The 21,050-nt window shown below is 38.3% G+C and overlaps 2 protein-coding genes across 8 annotated transcripts in view; one reads left to right on the forward strand and one right to left on the reverse strand.

Annotated features, from left to right (window-relative positions):
* Positions 1-15,637, reverse strand: part of PTEN (phosphatase and tensin homolog) — a 104,507-nt gene extending 88,870 nt beyond the window's left edge. For 4 of the 7 annotated variants that reach the window (XM_055274305.2, XM_055274304.2, XM_063637882.1 and 1 more), the window contains exon 1: positions 15,127-15,442. In XM_055274305.2, coding sequence (XP_055130280.1) covers positions 15,127-15,205 — 79 coding nt within the window. In that variant the 5' untranslated portion in view covers positions 15,206-15,442. Of the gene's footprint in view, positions 1-2,986; positions 3,014-4,230; positions 15,092-15,126 lie in introns of those variants that run through there. The other 3 variants (XM_055274306.2, XM_063637883.1, XM_063637884.1) reach the window with 3 other exon arrangements.
* Positions 15,638-16,238: 601 nt separating this feature from the next.
* On the forward strand, positions 16,239-20,488 carry KLLN (killin, p53 regulated DNA replication inhibitor). The gene has a single exon (XM_055274307.2). The coding sequence runs from the start codon at positions 17,164-17,166 to the stop codon at positions 17,794-17,796; it is 633 nt and encodes a 210-aa protein (XP_055130282.1). The 5' UTR covers positions 16,239-17,163; the 3' UTR covers positions 17,797-20,488.
* The last annotated feature ends 562 nt before the right edge of the window (positions 20,489-21,050 follow it).

Consider the following 21,050-nt stretch of genomic DNA (forward strand, 5'->3'; position numbering starts at 1 on the left):
AACAGTATGAAAACATTGATTACAACTTTGTAATAATGTGCATGTAACAAACAGGGAAAGATAATTTCCAGTGACACACATCTAAAATAGAACTAACTTTTTTTTCCCAATTGAACTCATTAAACTTAAGAACCATTTTTAAAGCTATCCAAACCAGATACAGGAAAATTACACACAGTTTTACAAAATTTAATTTTAAGGGAACAACCAAGGTGCTCTGAACCCCAATTATTTAAAGTTAAGCAAATTAGAACCTCAGGAAGATATCAGGTCACTGATAATGTCAGCAATACTCTAAAATCCAAAGTATAATTTAGTGTATTAGCTGAGAGTGTACTAGACTTCTCAACTATTTTAATCAATTTTTCTTCATAGCAGGTGTTAATTATGAAATAATCTATCACCAGACACGGTGGCTCACGCCTGTAATCCCAGCACTTCAGGAGGCCGAGGTGGGTGGATTGCCTGAGCTCAGGAGTTCGAGGCCAGCCTGGGGAACACGGTGAAACCCCATCTCTACTAAAATACAAAAAATTAGCCAGGCATGGCAGCATGCGCCTGTAATCCCAGCTACTCAGGAGGCTGGGACAGGAGAAACGCCTGAACCTGGGAGGCAGAGGTTGCAGTAAGCCGAGATCGCGCCACCACACTCCAGCCTGGGTGACAGAGCGAGACTCCGTCTCAAAAAAAAAAAAAAAAAAAAAGACATTATCTACAACTGCTCAAGCCTACATCTTTGATCCTTTAAAAATTTAAGTTGCCCAACTAACTGGTTTTAACGAGTATACCAAACAATTACCTTCTTCCTAGGTCTCTGGATGAATATGATAAGACTGGCTTCCTGTTTCAGAACTCTCCTGCTGTTAAAATACACACAAACACACACACAGACACACACACAGACACACATTCCTCTACAGTTTTGCTCTCGCTAAAAACATCTAAGACTGATCACTAATGACGAATGAAACAAAATACAGATATAACTTACAAATCAGCTTTCAAAAATATTATTAGTTCAATGACATGTGTCAGACATACTTGTCAACAGCATTATATACTTGAACTAAGCCAAATGCCAACTGTTAATATTCTACAGCAAAATCACAAAAAAAGCATACGAAAAACTGTAAAAAGTTAAAATTGTAATGCTGACCCAGCATTACCATAAAGTTCCTAAGAGTGTCTTTAATACTCTTAGATTTGTAAGTTACTTCTGTAGTATCATTCTGCTTACAAAAGCTATGCTTTTATCATTTATTTTGCCAGAGGTGATTACCCTAAAACAGGTTTTGGCTACTCTATAATTATGCAGAAAGACATAAGGCCACTAATTTTTACAGCAAAAAAGATATTCAAACAGGTAAAGTGCAGAAGATGTTAAGGGATAACAGTATCTTGAAAAACAAAGATCTAGTAACATTTAGTGCATATTCTCTCAACATTAGCTGCATTTTGAAAAAATAAGATTCCAGAATTTCCATATGCAGTAATTATGCAGACCTAACCATGAACTAATTCACCAATATTTGAAATCTACTATAGGTAAGGTACTCAGAAAACAAAGTTCTAATACAAATGTGTCTCCAGCAAGGAGGTTTTCTTTTTCCAATAAGCCAACTGCAAAACTTTTACAGTTGCTAATAACAATCAAAATTTACCTTTCGACGTCCTCTTAATTTGAATATTTAAAAGAGAAAAGTTCCAAACAAGTGTGTGCTAGATTGCATCATTTTATATTTGGCTTTAATGTAATAAAATCAAGTCTCTTTATTCTGTACTGCAAGCCAGGAAATTGGTTGGAAATGATTTACTTTTTTTTCCAACTAGTAAAAATAGCTTTGCCTAAGTGCTGCAGAATTTTAGTCTGAAGAAAAACATAAACTAGAAATGCATGTGCATTTTTAAATATGAAAGCCAACATATTGTCATTCACTACTATATTAGTAAGAATCATAGAAGATTGTTCTAATAATATAAATATCTAACAATATTAAATGATTCCCATTCCCACTGAAGGTTATTTTAACTATATCAACTTTATAATCATACTTGACAATTCATTCTTAAGTAGTGAATTATTAAAATATCTAAAATAACATACACTAAAATACTAGTCAAAATCGTATTTTAAATTTTAACAATATGAAATTTTAAAATATATTAAGAGTCAAGAGTAAGTCTGCATTGCTTGGTTTGAATAGATAACACCCTTAGTTTTAATAAACTACCTATAAATGCTTGTTATTGAAGGGATACCATTTTATTATGAAACCAGTTACTGTAATAGGGGAAAAAGTAAAATTACTAATTATGATTAGCTGTAGAATTTTCATATTTAAAGGACATATAAAAAAACAGAAAATATTTAGGCTGAAACTTCAAAGAAAAAACTAAGTTAACCGTTTCAACCGGTAAATAAGCTTTTAAAACATACAAGTTTAATACCTGGGAAGATAAAAGTACCAACAGTTACATGGGAGGGATAGAAACAAGGGACAGAAACACATAACACTTCTCACACCCTTTAAATACTATTAAGTAAACAGAATAGATAATGACTTTTAAACTTTTAATATTCAGGTAAAAATCTCACCTACATATGTGCCTCACTTAATATAAGAGATATAATTTATATATATATGTCTATTCAGAAAGGCTCAAAAAGTATTTTTTTCATAGCCTACAATTCAGTTCTCACCAAAGTCTACAAACTGAGTCTAGTAAACCAATCTACTTTCCTCACAGATTAATCTAAAAATTGGCAAGATGTTTCTTGTAAAAAAAAAAAAAAAAAAATAGGCCACAGACACAAAGTTGCATTTGAAAATGTAAATTCAAAATCATATCTAAACTTAAATATTATGTTAATCATCTGGAATAACAAATTTCTCAAGAAAATGTCAACATAATAAATGAAACAAGGTAGATTAAAATCAATCAGATTCTATAATATTAGGCCAAATACACAATTTTGAAGACTTACACAATTTGGTAAGACCAAATTCTTGTGGGTGAAAATTAAAGACACAACTTCCATAGTGGCCTAAAAGGCAACAACAAAATTTTAAATGGGGAAGCTCATTTGCATACAGACAAGAATTAAGTTGTAGAAGATGAAGCAAAGAACTTGAAAAATATTTAAACACATTTTTAAGAAATTCGTATTAAATCAGTTCCCTGATTGAGTCCTGTAATACTGAATTCTTATATATCTCAACCAGTTAGGAAAACTAGTTTAAAATACCAAAATCTTGTATAACTTAATTTCTCAAATTAAAACATGATGTGCAGTTAACTATCCAAACAATCGAGGGGAAAAAAAAAAAACCAAATGACTGAAGGCCAGGCGTTTATTACACAATCTTTAGTTCTCAGCCAGTATCTGTATTTTAATATAAATATAAATAACAGTATAACTATTAGGTTTCATTTTTGCAAATGTTTAAAATTTGATATTAGTCTTCATAAAAATCATAATTAGATTATTCCAAAAACAGTGGTGTCAAAACCACTTATATCACTAAATTATCTTAATTTTTTCATACATTTGAGTAACAGATGGTAGGCCTTAGTTCTTGGACACTACACAATAATCACAATCTGTGTGACCTTTTCAGTATTAAAAAAATCCAAATAGTATTAATAACCAGAATGTTAGCATATTTTATAGTATTATATATAATCACAACCACAATCTAGATATGTAAAACTGTGTCATACTCTCAGTATACTGTTATTTTATATAGATTTCCTACAGCTAGTCCATGAAAGATATTCAGATGTAAGAGTGTTTCTTAGGTTGTCAAAAAGCATAAATCCATACACTCACAAACAAAATATTTTTGCCATCCCTGTTTTCATTAGCACCCCACAAGAAGGTATATACCACACCTAGATCAAAATTTCCTTAAGTTTAACAGTCGAAACAATTTTACCTCATTTGGGAAAATGTTACTCTAACAAGTAATCTGGCTTTTAATTAAAAAGAGACTAATTTGTTTCTACCTCAATACTTTAAATATTTTTTGTTCTAACTATATGAATAAATGAATACCAGCTCACTGATAAAAAATTATAATTTAATAAAGTTAAGGTTATTTGTTTTAGTATCTGACACTTAAAAATCAAATCTGACAAAACATATGCAACATTTTTAAGCACAAATACTAGTACTGATTAAAAATGCAAATAAATAGCAAATTGATCAATTAATATCACACTGTTTACCTGGGCAACTGTGCAAATATAAACCGTATCATTCAAAATATGCTTCGGGGAACAGTAACATCATTACAAGCCAATACTCCTTCTGATTAAAAAAAACAGAAAGCAATAGTGTTATTACCACTTTACTATAAAAATGATGCGGCAGTTTATTCTAATTACCTTCTATATCCACTTTAATTTCAACACAATGTAATGTTCTTGTAACAGGAAAAGGAAATTGATAGATCTAAAGTATTCAGCTAAATTTTACTTTGTCTCACTTAAATAAGTAAAATATACTTTCAGTATTAAATACAAGTAGAGTTACCATATGTAATTCAGGGGGAAAATGCTTCAAGGCTCTAACACTTCAGTTAGGTTTGTATAACATTATGATTTCATGAATCAAAACCATGAAAATCTTCTCTATGTTTAGGTTATCTTAAATCCACTTAAAAAATCAGAAAATAAAAAAAATGGCAACAAGCTTAATAAGTGTATAAGTATAGGAAAATAAATATTTCTGATGATTTCACCATTTAATTAAGGCAACAACAAAGTGCAATGGAAATTATTTTTTAAAAAGAACACCATCTTAAGTTCACCATGAACTAGGTTTTAAAGTATATGCATATGAACAAAACTGGAAGCTAATATGAAAACATTAAGTTTTAGAGAAGTAGGACAATGGGTGATTTTTAAAATTCTCTTTAGTCATGTTTTTAATAAAAGAAATTTTCTTAAGTACAATAAGCACATAGAGTTTTCATTCATATACTGAAATAAACATCATAAGCCTTATTCAACTGAATTGTAACAATGAGTCCTATTTGTCTTAAATAATTGGTATCTCAAAATATCCCCTGTATTTCAAAAAGAATTAACAGTCAAATCTTAAATTTCTTAAGAATTTAAAAGAAATAAGGCCTTGACATTTTATTCTGCATTCAAAAGTGAGAGGCAAAGAAAATTGTAAAATCAAGCAAACAGAAAAAAAATCACAGCAATCTATTCCTAGAACACTTTCGTAATTATATTTGCCTGCCCTAAAAACAAAACAAAATCAAAAAATTCAGAATGCACTAAAGCTACCCCCTTGGCATCTTCCCATCTCTGGGCTAACCTAAAACTACATTCCGTTTTTGTTTCTTTTTTTCTAAAACTTCACTTTAATACAAGTTTCTAATTTAGATAAATAAAGCACTTTCATTCAACAGGCTGGCATAGCAAATTTAGGGCCTAGAAAAGAATGCAACACATGGATCAGAGAACCTTAGAGTCAGCCCTATTTTCTTTACCTAGAAAATATTTAAGTTTGTATAGCTCGTTGGAAGTTTGCAATTTTACATTGTACATTTAACTTCATCATATCTGACTATAATAAAAGCAGCTTTAGAATAAAAAAGCATAAGGTCAAAGAATACATTAAATAACAAAACAGTAAGAGAAAAGTAACTCCCAACAGTTCAACAACTACATAATTAAAGGAAAAAGGATTACTTTAAAAACTACTAGCAAAACTTAAAAAAAAATTTAAACATCCTTCTGAATACTACGTACAGTATTAAAAACGCTTATGGAAAACATCTTCAACCTTTTCTAACAGAAGTTCAAAGCAACACTTTCACAATCAGCTGAAGAACACATGAGTCCTCTTCAAATAAACCTTTTTTGTTATTAGGGATATCTTCTGTGGACAAAGTTCTTATTATAATATAAAGAATACTGGCCTAGCAGCAGTCAGAAAACCCAGATGTTAGGACTAACTCCATCACTGATTTAGTAAGTTGACCATCTTAAATATCAAAACTGGGGGCAAAGGTACTCATTTTCATCAAATATTACACTTATTATATACCAGAGATTTTACACAGCATTTTGGGCTAGATAATTCTTTGTTGACGGGGAGGGGTCTTGTGCCATATAAGATGTTAAGCAGCATCACTGGCTTCAAGCCCCTAGCCAATAGCACAATCTACCACCCCAGCTGTGACCACCAAAATGTCTCCAGAAAATGCTAAAAGTCCTAGAGGAGGTGAAAAGGGGATCACTCCCAGATGGCAACCAATACTCTGAAAAAAACCTCACCTATACTTTTAACAAACCTAAAAAACCACTGTACAAGTGTAGGATTTTTACTCCCATTTTGGAGTTGTCGAAACAGGGTTCAGTAAGGTTAGGCAGTGTTATCTACATAACTGATAAGTGGCTGAGCAGGGATGTATTTATTTATTTATTTTTGAGAGAGGGTCTCACTCTGTCACCCAGGCTGGAGTACAGTGTCCCAATCACAGCTCAATGCAGCCTCAAAGTCCCAGTCTCAGGTGATCCCACCTCAGCCTCCTCAGTAGCTGGGACTACCAGTGCGCACTACAACACCCAACTAATTTTTGTATTTTTTTTTGTAGAGACAGGGTGTCCCTATGTTGCCCAGACTGGTCTCGAACTTCTGGACTCAAGCAATCTACCAACGTTGGCCTCCCAAAGCACTGGGATTACAGGCGTGAGCCACCACGCCCAGCCTTGAGCAAAGATTTAATCTGGACTTTAGGTCTAGCCAACTCCAAATCTATGCTCCATTCCACCATACTGCCTTTCTAAACTCACTATCTCATCTATAAAATCAGGATAACATTTTCCATGCAAAGCTACTTAGAGTTTACAGGTCAAATGAAATAATGCATGTATAAACTCTAATAACCTAAAGGAGCATAACATGTTAAGGGTTTGCTTGGTGGGAGATAATGTTCATCGGTGGTCCTCAAAGTGTGATCCCCAGACCACCAGCATCAGTATCACTTGAAAACTTCTAAGAAATAAAAATTTTCAGGTCCCAATCCAGACCTACTGAATCAGAAACTCTGAGGGTGGAGCAAGCAATCCATAGCTTAATAAGCCCTTCAGGTTGTTCTAATACACTGAAGTTTAAGAACCACTCATGTAACACAATGGGACGAATACTGCACCAAGTACCAAAAAAGTCCTGCATCCTTCTTCAGACTCAATCTTTCACTAGCCATTAACAAGATACTGATTCCACTGGAGCTACAATTCCTAAGGTGCAAAAAAAAAAAAAAATTAAAAAAGAAAGAAAAAGAAAAGTAATGCCTGTTCTTTCTGCCTCTTAGGTTACCTGTTCTTTGCAAAATCAAATGAGCTAATGATTTAAAAAGTGTATTGTTAATCAAAAACTACATAAGACAGAGTATGTATTAGCTAATTCAGTATCTTTCATAAATGATTCTTTCAAGGTATACGATAAATTTTACAACATGGTCATATTAAGCCTAGCAAAACACTGTTTTTACCTTATAAAAATCAACAAAATAAATTTAAAAAAATCCCAGGCATTCCATTTTATCGCTGACAGTGTAAAATAATTTATAATACACACTAAAAAAAAAACCTAAAATATCAAGCTTAATGACATCCCCAAAATTTCATTTTAAAAGTACAGTTTTCAATTCTATCTAATTTCATCTCCAATCAGTTTAGAGTAACCAGAATACTCAAAAAGAAGTCTCACAAAGAGAGGGAATTTTAAATGGAAAAGAATCCTGCATTTTGAAATAAGCAAAAAGTTTGTAACTTTAAACATGTATATGATATTTATGAATCACTCTAAAAATACATCTATTCATGCCAGCAACGGTGGGTTAAATTTTTAAATGCATCTAATTAAGAGTATCTGAGGCCAGGCGCGGTGGCTCATGCCTGTAATGCCAGCACTTTGGCAGGCTGAGACAGGCAGATTACCTGAGGTCAAGAGTTTGAGGCCAGCCTGACCAACATGGAGAAACCCCATCTCTACTGAAAAAAAAAAACATAAAATTAGCCAGGCATGGTGGCGCATGCCTGTTAATTCCAGCTACTTGGGAGGCTGCGGCAAGAGAATCGCTTGAATCCACGACGCGGAGGCTGCGGTGAGCCGAGATCGCACCATTGCACTCCAGCCTGGGCAACAAGAGCAAAACTCCATCTCAAAAGAGTATCTAATTCAAATCACAATGCATTTCATAATACCTTAAATAATTACATCCTCTTCAAAATATCAAAAGTATTAAATAAAATTCACAGAATATAATCTTTGCAATTACTAGTAAAGAACAGAGAACCTTATTGTACTTCAGCCTGAAAATCTACAAAAATCAAAGGAAACAAAAGTCAAAGCTATGCTTAAGTGCTCTAATATTAAATCAACAGTAAGTTTTAGGTAGTGATCCAAAGCAAAAACTAGGTGCAAGGAGAGAGATTGATTTAGAAAACTCAGCTGTGCTCAGATGCCAAAATGCACAATTCAATTCTACAATCTAGACATGGACCAAAAATATAGCTAGTTTACAAAACACATAAAATGCATAAAAATCACATAATCAGACAGTCACATAGTATCAGACAGGGTGTATTCACTCTGCAATATAAAACACACACACAAAAAAAATCCACTCACTGGAAGTCAAGTGCTTCACTACTGAGAGTGCTGTGGTACATCTGGGAAATCAGTACAGCCCAAGGGGGAAAAAAAAAATAATCCCTATGTACACATAATGGCCTTTACTGGACAAATAAGCTTATTCCATCTTTCCCCATATTCAATAAAAAAAAATGAAGAAAAAAATCCTTTAGTTCTTTAGTTCTTTCTTCCCACGTCTTGGGCCTAAATGATATTGAGAATTCTGGCCAAATGTGAAAATAGGACACAGTAATACAGAGATTGAATACTTTAAAAGTTCCCATATTATGTTAATGCATTACAGATTATATTAAGTGTAAATTTTATTGTAATAAATGTAACTTGACGTTCAGTTGCAAGACTCCCTCAAAAAGCTGAAATTTTCAAAAGGAAATGCTAAAAAATATACCTCTATTGACCAAAGTTTACATAACTCATATTAAGTTTATTGCATTTGAGGCAGGGTTTACTTTATATGAATAAAAATGTATGATAGTTAAAAGTTGACCTATCTTCAACACTAAAGAAAATTTAAGATTATAACAAAGTTTAAAAATTCTACTTCATTATGCTAATAGGAAGTTTTTGCCTTTTATATTTTAAAGCAAATAGTTTTTGATTGGCATAATTAATTTTACTTTGGCTAACAGTTTGAGTTAGCAGAAATTTATTTCCCATTTGTGATGAAACAGCAAAATCGCAGACATGTCATACCCAGACTTCCTAAAGGAATACCCTTATTTTTAAAAACACTTATAACTTGAAACAATTAAAATCCTAACATGGCCCAAACTGAGGAAATTCAGTTACAATCATACACCATAAATGAAAATACAAATAATTTCCCTACATACATAACCTGAAATTAGTTTTTCAGAGCAGTAGCTACCATTTAAGTATTTACAATGTGGCAGGTACTATGCTAAATGAATGACTTATTATTATCTCACTTACTATTCAAGATAAACGTATGCGGTAGGTTCCATTATCATCCCCATTTTACAGATAAAATAGATTGAGAAAATCTAAATAACCTACTCAAAGTCATCCAGCTACTAAATGGAAGATCCAGGATTACAAAACAAGCAGTGTGGCTCCAGAGCCCACACTGCCTCCCTAAAATCTAAAATGAAACAATGTATATACGCTTAAAAGTATAGATAAACGTAATACTCAAAATTTAAATGTAATTTAAAATAGATCTGACCATATTTAAAAATTATAGAACAATATCCTCCAAGGTAGTCTTTTCTTTAAAGAAACGAAAATTCGTTTAATAAATATTAAGATAAAAGGTTTGCTAACTTTGTATACACATACACACACACAGAAATCAAACACTGGTTAGATTCACTGTTCATATTTGAAGTGATGAGTACTGATAATAATTATGTGTTTAATTACTTAAAATATAATGCGTAAACAGTCTTCTTTTTCACACTATGTGGAGGTCAAGAAAATTCTTTTGATGGCAGGTACAGCTACAATATCCATCTCTCAATATTCTCAACACTGGCCGGGTGCAGTGGTCACGCCTGTAATCCCAGCATTTTGGGAGGCTGAGGCAGGCAGATCCCTTGAGGTCTGGAGTTTGAGACCAGCCTGGCCAAGGTGGCCGAAACCCCATCTCTACTAAAAGTACAAAAACTAGCTGGGTGTGGTGGCATGCACCTGTAATCCCAGCTGCTTGGGAGGTTCAGGCAGGAGAATCGCCTGAACCTGGGAGGCAGAGGTTCCAGTGAGCCAAGATCCTGCCTCTGCACACCAGCCTGGGCAATAGAGTGAGATTCCATCTCAAAAAAAAATTCTCAACATTGCCAAAAAGTAATGCCTTGAAGATGTCCTAATACCTTGAAGATGTCCACACGTCCCAGTGTCAACTGTTGCAAATGAAGAGTCTGCCTTAATTACACAGAACTAAAACTTCCCAAATAAAATTAATTCACCCATAAATTATGTTACTCTTCTTATATTAATATTTGCCAATACTTATTTATTCCAGTGCAAACTATTTTAAAAGAATGAAATTGCTAATACTTCCTCTGCAACCAATGAAAAAAATTCGAAAAACTAGGGGAAAGGTGAATAGTCAAGTACAATATACTAATTTCACCTTTCTTGACAAATTATTTTATATTAGTGAATGCATATATTCAATATGTACAAAGAGAATCACCAAACACAGACCAATATACTTTTAATCACCTATGGAAGAACATATATGTGGCAGTAAAACATCCTATAAAAGACTTACAGTTATCAGTTTGCTCAGCAAAGCCTTACCAATTTAAGTTAGTCTAACCTCAACATTATTCTCTCTGATAAGCAACTGCATTAATTTCAAAGCTACCAGATAGAAAGCAATTGTAAAACAGAACTGACTGACCCCAGTCTCACAAATTTCCTAAGTCACTATCTTCAGAACAAATCCTAACATCTTTTCTTAATGAATTTGGGCCACAAGATGAATTCTTCAATGCTGACTGTGAAAATCAAGTTTAACAGAAAAAATGAAGAAAAAGGTAACAAGAATAAGAACTAATGGGTTCTATGTAATAAAACTTCAGAACTGTTTAACCCAATGGTTTCTACAGAAAAAAAAAAATACATTTCTTAAGCTATCTTAATACTACATTTTCTGGAAGCTAAATCCCTGTAGTATGGCAGAGGCCTCACATTTCAATTAAGCAGAAAATTGTCATATGCATGCAACACTTCTACAATTATCTTTACAAACTCTGAAGTCACACACAGTATCAATAATAAAATTGATTTCCTAAGCTTTCGTCTTACTAAAAAGAATGATGAAAATTTAAAAATAGAACGTTTACTTCAAGTGAATTAATGTTAAAACTTTGTGAAGTGAATTTCCCATAACAAATACTCCTCCATTAAAAGTCTGAAGCGATTACTTCAGAAGTGGCTTAAAATATTTTTTTAAGTGTTGCGCTATCACCAAATGAAAAAACAGCAAATGGAGGCAAATTTCAAAATAACATTAGAAAATAAGAATTGAAGACTTCTTCACTTCCAAAAAGTAAGCCATTTCATAACACTAAGAAGTTTATGTATTTTATGTGGCTATGAGAAAGCAGATACACTGTTCCATACAAAAATTAAAATATCACCAGTTGCCTTTCCCATGTTATTAAAAATAAAATTCTAAAAAGGTAATAAAGCAACCTTTCTTTACTATGTTCTAAAACTAAGTTTAAAATGAAGGTGGTTATACCTCACCATATTTTATTATCTTTAATCATTTAGTATTTACTTAGTATATTATAAGCAATGTAAATCTGCATTGATGACTATACTGCTGTGCAAACTTTTACACTGGCAGCAATAAAATTCCTTTTTCCTCATATAAACTGTACATTACTCCTTTCAGTTGTGCTTTACACTTGAATAAGCACTATGAAAAATGAAGTTTGTAAGTTATCATATAGCAATTAGGTGGTCCAGTTATGTTTTTCAGGAAATATAACTTAGCAGATACAAAACAATGTAAAATAAATGTTGTGAATAAAATATTTTTTAAAACCCTCATGATTAATTTCAGTAATCACTTACCTTGAGGTAATTTAGGTAACTTCAATAGTCACTGTACTCTCTACAAGTTAAAAGTATTCCCTGTGAAGATTTATTTGAAAAGAGGCAAATCTACCAAACAATGAAAATACAACAGAAGACTAAAGTTTCCACATACCCTAAATACACTAAATTTTTCTATAGTCTCAAATTCAGCACTATATTTCAGACTAATATTAAGTATATAACCCTACTAACAAATTTTTAGAATAATTTAATTTTACGATAATGCGATAATATTTTAAAACTGAATTATTGTCCTCAATTTTCCTCGGAGAAATAACTTCATTACTAATCTTTCTTTATCAGATAAAAATACTCCAATCACTACTTTCATAAAGGAATTTAACTTTTCACAGGTTAGTTGCTGAAATAAATACTACAACATGTCAAAGACAAAGTCTTCAATGACCATTTTAATGCCTTCCCACCCCAATAAACAGAAAACACTAATGTGAAAACAAGCAAACCAAGTACGTTGCAATATCAAAATTATTGGGAGAGCAATTACCAAAAAAGCAAGCACTTCACTGACTTTCCTTACTGACTTTTTTTCATATCAACTTTTGGCTCAATAAAACCACAACTCTAGAAATTAAGTGTTATTAGTCATTTGACGCAATATTTGATACTGCTTTCTATGCATATCATAACTAAAAGTACAGTTTTAGAGAAAGTTTTAAGTCACATAAATTTCATGTGTAGAGACCCACATACGCTGAAATCAAAGAAAATGCCAGTCATGTCACAGCTCACATGTAAAAACCTGGTAAAATAATTTTAAGGTCTTAATAACCCTGATAATTTTAAATCAAGTGGGAAAAGTAAAAGTAGTGTGTATGTACTTTAAGTGCTGAAAGAAATCTGTCTCCCAGACAGCATTCAATTATTTTCTCAGAGGCTTTTTTTTCAAAGTTACATAAACATTTAATTTTTTGTTCCTATATATTTGGATGACTGTCAGTAATTCATGCTAATAGTAGACTGCTTTGGAAGTCACAAAAGAATTTTTCCATAATTATCTTCTAGGCAAGCGGGTCCAGTTTAGCCTTAGTAACATTTTCAATTAATGCCAACTTCAAAATTTGCAAATACTCTTTTAAAATAATATTTTTGACTTAACAGAAAACTAAATTTTGGGAAGCTACTTCTTAAGTTTTATATTCATTTCAAAACAAAAACTTGGGCAAAATTAACTGTGCACATTTATATGCAGCTAACATAATCCAAGGGAATAAAACCTCTCCTGATATAAACGTTGTCTTAAAAAAAAATATTCCCCACAGTTTTTAGCAGGACATATAGACACTGTAGTGTCACTCTACCTTTAGACAAAATGCAACTGATATTTGCTAAGAAATAATTTTTATTAAAAATACTGTGCTAGTACTTATGCAATTACATAATTTTAACTAAATATTGTCCACTGCCACAATTCGCATTACCAAACTCATATTACCAAATTTTAGGCCTTGAAAGAGCCTAAATGCTTCAGTCACTTCAGACCAATAACTTAATTCTGTTTTCACATACCTTATACACTGGCCTACCAATAGCTCTCAATTCCTGTCAATACTTTCCATTCTGCAAAAAGACGGCCCCATCCGCATCCCTATTCAAAACCAGTCTGTTGTACCTGAAACTGCAAAGATTAATGGTTTTCGATGACCACTAACTTTTGAAGCCCGAAGGCCTAACTTTTAGACAACTAAAGCTACACACTGTTAAAATTCTTGGGCTTTCTGTCTTATTCAGCAAGCTGACTCAGTAAATTTAATACACGGTATGAAAAAAGCTAACATACCTACAATCTAAAGCTGGAGTAAACCCCTCTTGCCAGCATTTCTAGATATTAGCTGGTAAAATACACCTGACATTCTACACAAATCAGTAAAATTAGCAATACCAAAAGGTGTCAGAGGACCTGAAACCTAAAAACGGTGAGCAGCAATTCTGGCATCACAACAACACTTAAATTTCAAGCATGAACTGAAGTTTTATCTCTGCAATCTTCACTTGCCACACACAATACCCTTGAACCTACACATTATCATCTGGGATCAAAAACTACTCAATATCCATTCTATGTTTATGACAAGAGCACTGAACATTAAATGCTACTGAAGTGCAGATTTCAAGCACTATCCTACATCACCCCATAGGGAGAGAAAAAGGTAAATATAACAAGGGTCTAGTAAGAACGCCTTATAAGGTATATTATGGCACTATTGATTTCAAACTACAAAACTTCTAAATACAGTTCAAAGTTGTAAGTAACAAGTTTAAACATTAACAAAACTACTTTTTGCCCTCAATGTGCACCACATATACGGAAAATGATTCTGCTTCTAAAGTTATGCAAATCAGTCATATTTTAAAAGACTCTATCAATGCAACTCAGGAAACTAAAACAATCACTGCAAGATTCTGATGCAATATGCGTACGTGCAACACTAATTTTCATTTTATTCTGATCTAAACCCTTGATCTAGGGCCTAAGCCAAGATTTAATCGAAATATGCTCAACCTCAAAAGCCTCTACTTTTTTGTTCATTTAGGAGACCGGATTACCGAGCTCGCTAATCCACTAACAGTGTACTGTATTCTGTATTAACGGACAATAGCCCTCAGGAAGAGACCATATAGCCTAAGAAAGCAATCGGTGGCTTGACACTTGCAACCAGTCAAGAGTTCCATCTAGCCAAACACATCCTAGGTTGAATACACTGAAAAGAAACACAAAATATATGACCTAGCAACCTGACCAGGGTTAAATATTATAGTCACCCAAACTACGGACATTTTCGCATCCGTCTACTCCCACGTTCTAAGAGAGTGACAGAAAGGTAAAGAGGAGCAGCCGCAGAAATGGATACAGGTCAAGTCTAAGTCGAATCCATCCTCTTGGTATCTCCTTTTGTTTCTGCTAACGATCTCTTTGATGATGGCTGTCATGTCTGGGAGCCTGTGGCTGAAGAAAAAGGAGGAGAGAGATGGCAGAAGCTGCTGGTGGCGGGGCTTCTTCTGCAGGATGGAAATGGCTCTGGACTTGGCGGTAGCTGATGCCCCTCGCTCTGCCGCCGCTTGGCTCTGGACCGCAGCCGGGTAATGGCTGCTGCGGCGGCTGCTGGATGGTTGCAGCGACTGGGCCTGCTTCTCCTCAGCAGCCAGAGGCCTGGCAGCGGCGGCAGCGGAATGGGGAGAAGACGAATAATCCTCCGAACGGCTGCCTCCTCCGGCGGCCTCCGGAGCCCGGGCCACGGGGGGTGCGGCGGCGGCGGACGGGAGGTTTAAAACCGGCCCGGGTCCGTGGATGTGCCGCCGCCGCCGCCGCCGTGTTGGAGGCAGTAGAAGGGGAGAGACCAACTCTCCGGCGTTCCCAGCCCTGGAAATGGTGACAGGCGACTCAGACCCCCTCCCTGGAGCTGCAGCCGCCGCGGCCGCCGCCGCCGCCGCTTCCCCCCCCCGCTCCAGGAGCGGGAGGTGCCGCCGCCGCCGCGCCTCAGCCGGCTCCCGCCCGAGCCCACGGCTTCCACCTTCCCTTTCAGGAGAAGCCGAGGAAGAGGCGGTACGGTTAGAAAAGACGAAGAGGAGGCGAGAAACGCCGCCGCTGCCGCCGCCGCCGGCCGGCCGGCTCCCCGAGGGCGCTGCCCCCGCGGCTGCTCACAGGCGCTGAGAGGGGCTCCGGGCCGCGGCCGCCGCCGTCTCTCATCTCCCTCGCCTGAGCCCGGCCTCGCCTCACAGCGGCTCAACTCTCAAACTTCCATCATGGCTGCAGCTTCCGAGAGGAGAGAACTGAGCGCAGCCGCGTCCCGAGGCCCGAGCGCGTATCCTGCCGCAGCGCATAAAGAGTCCCGCCACATCACCGTCCGCCGGCCTTCCAGCCCCCTCCGCCGCCGCGCTGGGAGTCCGGGCGCCTCGGGAGACCGAGGGGAGGCGGGAGGCGAGCGAGAGGCGAACGGGACCGCGCCGGGCGAAGGGAGGGCAGGGCAGGGCAGGGTCGGTAGGAGGGGGCAGAGCCCCCAAGCCGCAGGCTCTACTGAGCATGCCCAGTGTGGCTGCCTGGGGCTTGCTCGGGCCGGTTCTCAGCCGCCAGCCTGCAGCTGCACTTGCCGCGGCTGCTTTTGCAGCAACGCGAGGCGAGGATAAGGAGCTAAGCCTCGGCCTCTGCCCAGAAACCCAGCCGGAGGCAGGGTAGGCTGTTGCGGGGCGGGGGTGGAGGACTGATGATGAAAGCTGAGATGGGTGCGTTGATCAGTGTCACTGACTTGAGTCTGAGGTTACCTGTGCACAGGTGAAAAGGACCAGGTGACCACGCTGGTCAGTGTACAGGGAAATGCAGGGACGGTCCCTGCAAGGGGAATACCCTTCCCCCTTGCCTCTACCCCTACATTTCCGCGGCGTGGACAGCATTCGCTCTTTCCTTTTGCACTGCTGTCGGATCACAATCGTTCGCGGAGGTTTGACTGTAGCAACCTTTGCCTAGAGATTCCCCCTTCCCCCAAATCTGTGTCCTCATGGTGTCAGTCTTAGCACAAAGAGCAACCTGCTATTGTGTCGCCAGCGTGTATCACCTCATCCGGCTCCCTTGCAGCGCCCCACCTCTCGCTTCCCCGGTAACTCGGCTCGTTTGCCCTAAAAATGAAAGCTCTCAGCCGAGCGTGCTGAACGCGAACACATAGCCGTTGAATTTCAAGGGCCCAAAGGGCACCTATCTAAATGAACTGAAAGAGGATCCCTGTGAGTGGGACGCACCCCGCAGCCATCTCCTGCGCCCGCTCCGGTGCCCCCAAGAGAGTCGAGCATCTTTGCCCCTCGGGCTCCAAGTCGGTTCGCGGCGTCGGAGTCAAGCTCGGTTCTTAGAGACCACCTAGCCCCGCCCCCCCCCTTGGCCTCCGTGAAAACCCGGCAGGATGGATCTCCCGGGGCCAGGCTCCGCGCGCCCCGGCCGGACCGTGCACGTTTGGGGTTACCGGGTTGAGTGTAAAGTACGGAATGGTAGGAAGCTGCAGCCCAGCGAGTGGGCGGGGCGAGGAGACCTAGGAGGGTTCAAAAGGAGGTGGAAGGATACACGGACCACAGTCGGAACTACTTTCCAAGGGAGGTCACGTGTGTTCCTAGTTGGGGAACTTTCCAAATTCCCACTCCCCCGTGATAGCTCCGGAGGCAAGTCTTCCTTTGCTCGGGGAGCTCTTGCCTGGTGCAGGCAGCGGAACCCCAACCCTTCCCACGCCGCGGCGGAAAGAGGGGCTCGGACCAGCCTCCCGAAGGAGCGCTGTCGGGGCTGGCGCTTGGGGAGCTGGTTACACAAGCACCCACATCCAAACACGTGCCCCCGCCTCCCCGCCTGCTGGCTGCCGCCGATTCTTACGGAACGCGGGGAGAGAGTCCCCAAGCTGGTGCCACTCCTCGCCTGCTACTCTAAGAGCAAGCCAAAGGACCGAGACCTGAGACTCACTCCTTGCTCTACATCGACCTGTTCTGCGCTTTCCCAAACGTGGGAAAAGGAGCTGAGCGTTAGGGGTCTCGGGCCTCTCCCTCGCTGATGCCTTGCCCCTTAGGGTGAACCCTTTTGGTTCTGTGCTTGCGGGTATCTCCTGCTGCAGCCCAGAGCTTGCATTCTCCGATGTTGCAACAAATGTCCAGTCACTACTCCTGAGCTGGTGAGCGCGCCCCACCTACTGTAGACTCAGCCAAGTGACTTATCTGGTCTGAGAACCTAGTCAATGGCCGTCAGCCCAGAACAAACCTGTCAAGTCTGCTTACAGCCCCGATTGGGCTGACCTGTCACCGTGAGATAGCTGATTCAGAAATGCTGAGAGTTGGATCGCACTCCTACCCCGCACCCCACCCGTCAAGGATCTACAAAGCAAGTAGTCGCCCCGCTTAAAGAGAATGAGCATCAACACCAGTCTGGGAATTTATTGTTTTTTCATTTCCCTTAGGAAGTAGAACTCCAGACGACAATTTGAGTCAAAAAATATCTAACAAGACCTAGGTTGAAGTACTGAGTTGTTTTTCAAACTTTGAGAGAATGAGAATCAATCTGCATGTGTGTTCAATAATTGTAAGTGCCTAGCAAAGTCTAAAGAGGATTTATGCTGTATTTGAGAAAGAGTACTGTATATGTGCACATCAAAGTTGCAGGCAACCTCTGAAGACTAGAAACCCCAAGAGACCTAGCGCAGAAAGCCACAGGCCATTACCTAACTCCGGGACTACTAATTAAACCTGGGATATTTACAGTGTTCTTAGAGATCTCTGAGGCTCCGTAAAACTTTGCACTTATATACAGCATTTAAAATAGCTCTGCAGGAGTTAACAACCTGCTGAAGCTTCAGTGTTGATATTTATTGAAGGCTGGTTTTGTGCATAGTTCTGGTCAGCTTGGGAAAGGCAAGGACCACAGTGGAAAAGGAAATGGAAAGCAACCGGAAAAGAATAAGAGAAAGGCCTCCAGTTGATTTCCAGAGATGCAGATACTGTCCACACAGCCTAGGGTGAACTACAGATTTCATTATTTTATAAATAACCAAGGATAAGGAGTTCCTGATGTCTAGGTGTTCTACTAGATTGCATGGTAAAAACCAGAGCTGTGTTTAATTATCAATTACTGCGTGGTAGAAAAAGGGGGAATGAAGATGAACTTTTAAAAGGGGAGTAGATTAGGGAGGGGTAAAATGTCTCACATTTGTTTCTTAGGTTGCTGATCTTGTCTCCAGAGTCCCTGTTATTAGCACTGCCCTACTCTGTCCCTCCCCTGGAGCCTACCCTAAGTGACAATTAGTCTCATAGCATCTGAGAATCTCTGAAATCTGCTTTCATGGAAGCAAATGAAACAAGGGTGCATTCCTGTCCCTGGTGCGACAGAATCCTCTTGGATTCCATGGCACAGAGTTACTCTGGAGCAGAGACAATCTGCATCACCAGCACTAAAGTGCTGGAATATGAGACCAGCCTCCAAGTACTTCCATCTGGCTGAAGAAAGAAAATGGGAAATGGGTTTTACTGCTTCTCTAAACATCAGGTCCCTTTACTTCTCTCTAGTGGTGAATGAAAGGATCATCAATGTTGGCAGATATTTGGCTAGCCCGACAGCAACATCAGGTGGTTATTAGGAGTTGCTGAATAAAATCCTCCTTCTGTTCCTAGTGTTAAGTTGTTTCTGAAAGAAATACTGATGCATCCTTTTCCAATTTTTTTTCTTTACCTTTCTACCCGAATGGCTGGCCCTGTCTAAACTAAAGAAAGTTTCAAAAATAGTACTTTTTTAAAGTTCAATTGAAAATACCTGCTTGGCTGTACAGATATTACAATACACTGGTCTCCAAGCGCTTCAGTTCTTTTTTTTCTTCTTTTTTTTTTTTTTTTTTTTTGAGACGGAGTCTCACAGGCTGGAGTGCAGTGGCATGATCCTGGTTCCCTGCAACCTCTGCCTCCCGGGTTCAAGCAATTCCCCTGCCTCAGCCTCCCGAGTAGCTGGGACTGCAGGCGCACACCACCATGCCGGGCTAATTTTTTGTAGTTTAGTAGAGACAGGGTTTCACCATGTTGGTCAGGATGGTCTCGACCTCCTGACCTCATGATCCGCCCACCAAGGCCTCCCAAAGTGCTGGGATTACAGGCGTGAGCCACTGCGCCTGGCCGTGCTTAGTTCTTTACCTGTCTAGATTCAGAACCAGAATACCATATGGAGAAGTAGAAGCTTGTAACAAAGGGACAATTATATAAAGCTTCAGGGTGACTATGTAGATTGATTAGTGAGCATGATAAACCAGCTTTAATTATCGTTTCTAACAGCTGATTCCAAAACTCTATTGTTACTACACCAAAATAACGTCGAAAGAAAATATCTTTCTTATTTTCTTTGATAAGCGAAATGACCAGCAACTTGATGTGGATGATATAAATACTTGATGTGCTCTTTGTAGGTCCTCTGCTAAGATGTCTTTTGTGTAAACACTCTGATCTCTATAGTGCCTTTCTCATCTCCTATACACTGACCTTTCAAAAAGGGATCTAACTCAATAGCTTTAATTTTTAAACAATCTTCTCTATTTCTGTCTGTTTAACTACTGTTTTCTAAATAATACAGGATATAAAAACATAATAATCATTGGATTGAATGTAAACCCATTGTTCCAAGGGTCTGAGGTTTTCCCTTTATTTCATTTATCCTAATAACAAACATTATTGTTCTTTCAATAAAGATAATTTTAAGACGTTCTCCAAAAGGCACTACTGTGGGTCATACAAGTAACTATATTCTAAAAGAGAATTTTCCGTTATTGTCTACAAGCTTCCCGTGTCCCAAATCTCTACTGAAGCTATTTCAGATGCCATGGTGTCATCTTTCACATCTTGGTAGAGAGATGTGCTGTATTAAATCATCATTCTCAGAGAAATAAGGGTTGAGTTGGTTGCCCCTGAGAACCACAGAGCAGACCAGGTATTCACTGTGTCCAAGTGGCATTCAGAAATTTTGTCTTGGACCATGGAGCAATACAAATAAAAAAGACCTAACATGACAAGACAGCTTTGACTATGTTAGTCTCCAAGCTAACACTAGCTACCAGTTATTCTACTTGGTCCCCTTAATACTAACTCTAGCCATATGGAACACTTAGTTTGCTTTTTAGACCTTCCAATAATAGAAAAAGGTAATTCCCATATACCTAAGAAAATATTGGGACACCTATCAGGTGCTTCACAGAACAGCCCGAATTTTTTTTTTTTTGAGACGGAGCCTCCCTCTGTTCCTCAGGCTGGAGTGCAGTGACGTGATCATGGCTCACCGCAG

The sequence above is a fragment of the Symphalangus syndactylus genome, chromosome 4 (assembly GCF_028878055.3).
Source record: "Symphalangus syndactylus isolate Jambi chromosome 4, NHGRI_mSymSyn1-v2.1_pri, whole genome shotgun sequence".
Lineage (NCBI taxonomy): Eukaryota > Metazoa > Chordata > Mammalia > Primates > Hylobatidae > Symphalangus > Symphalangus syndactylus.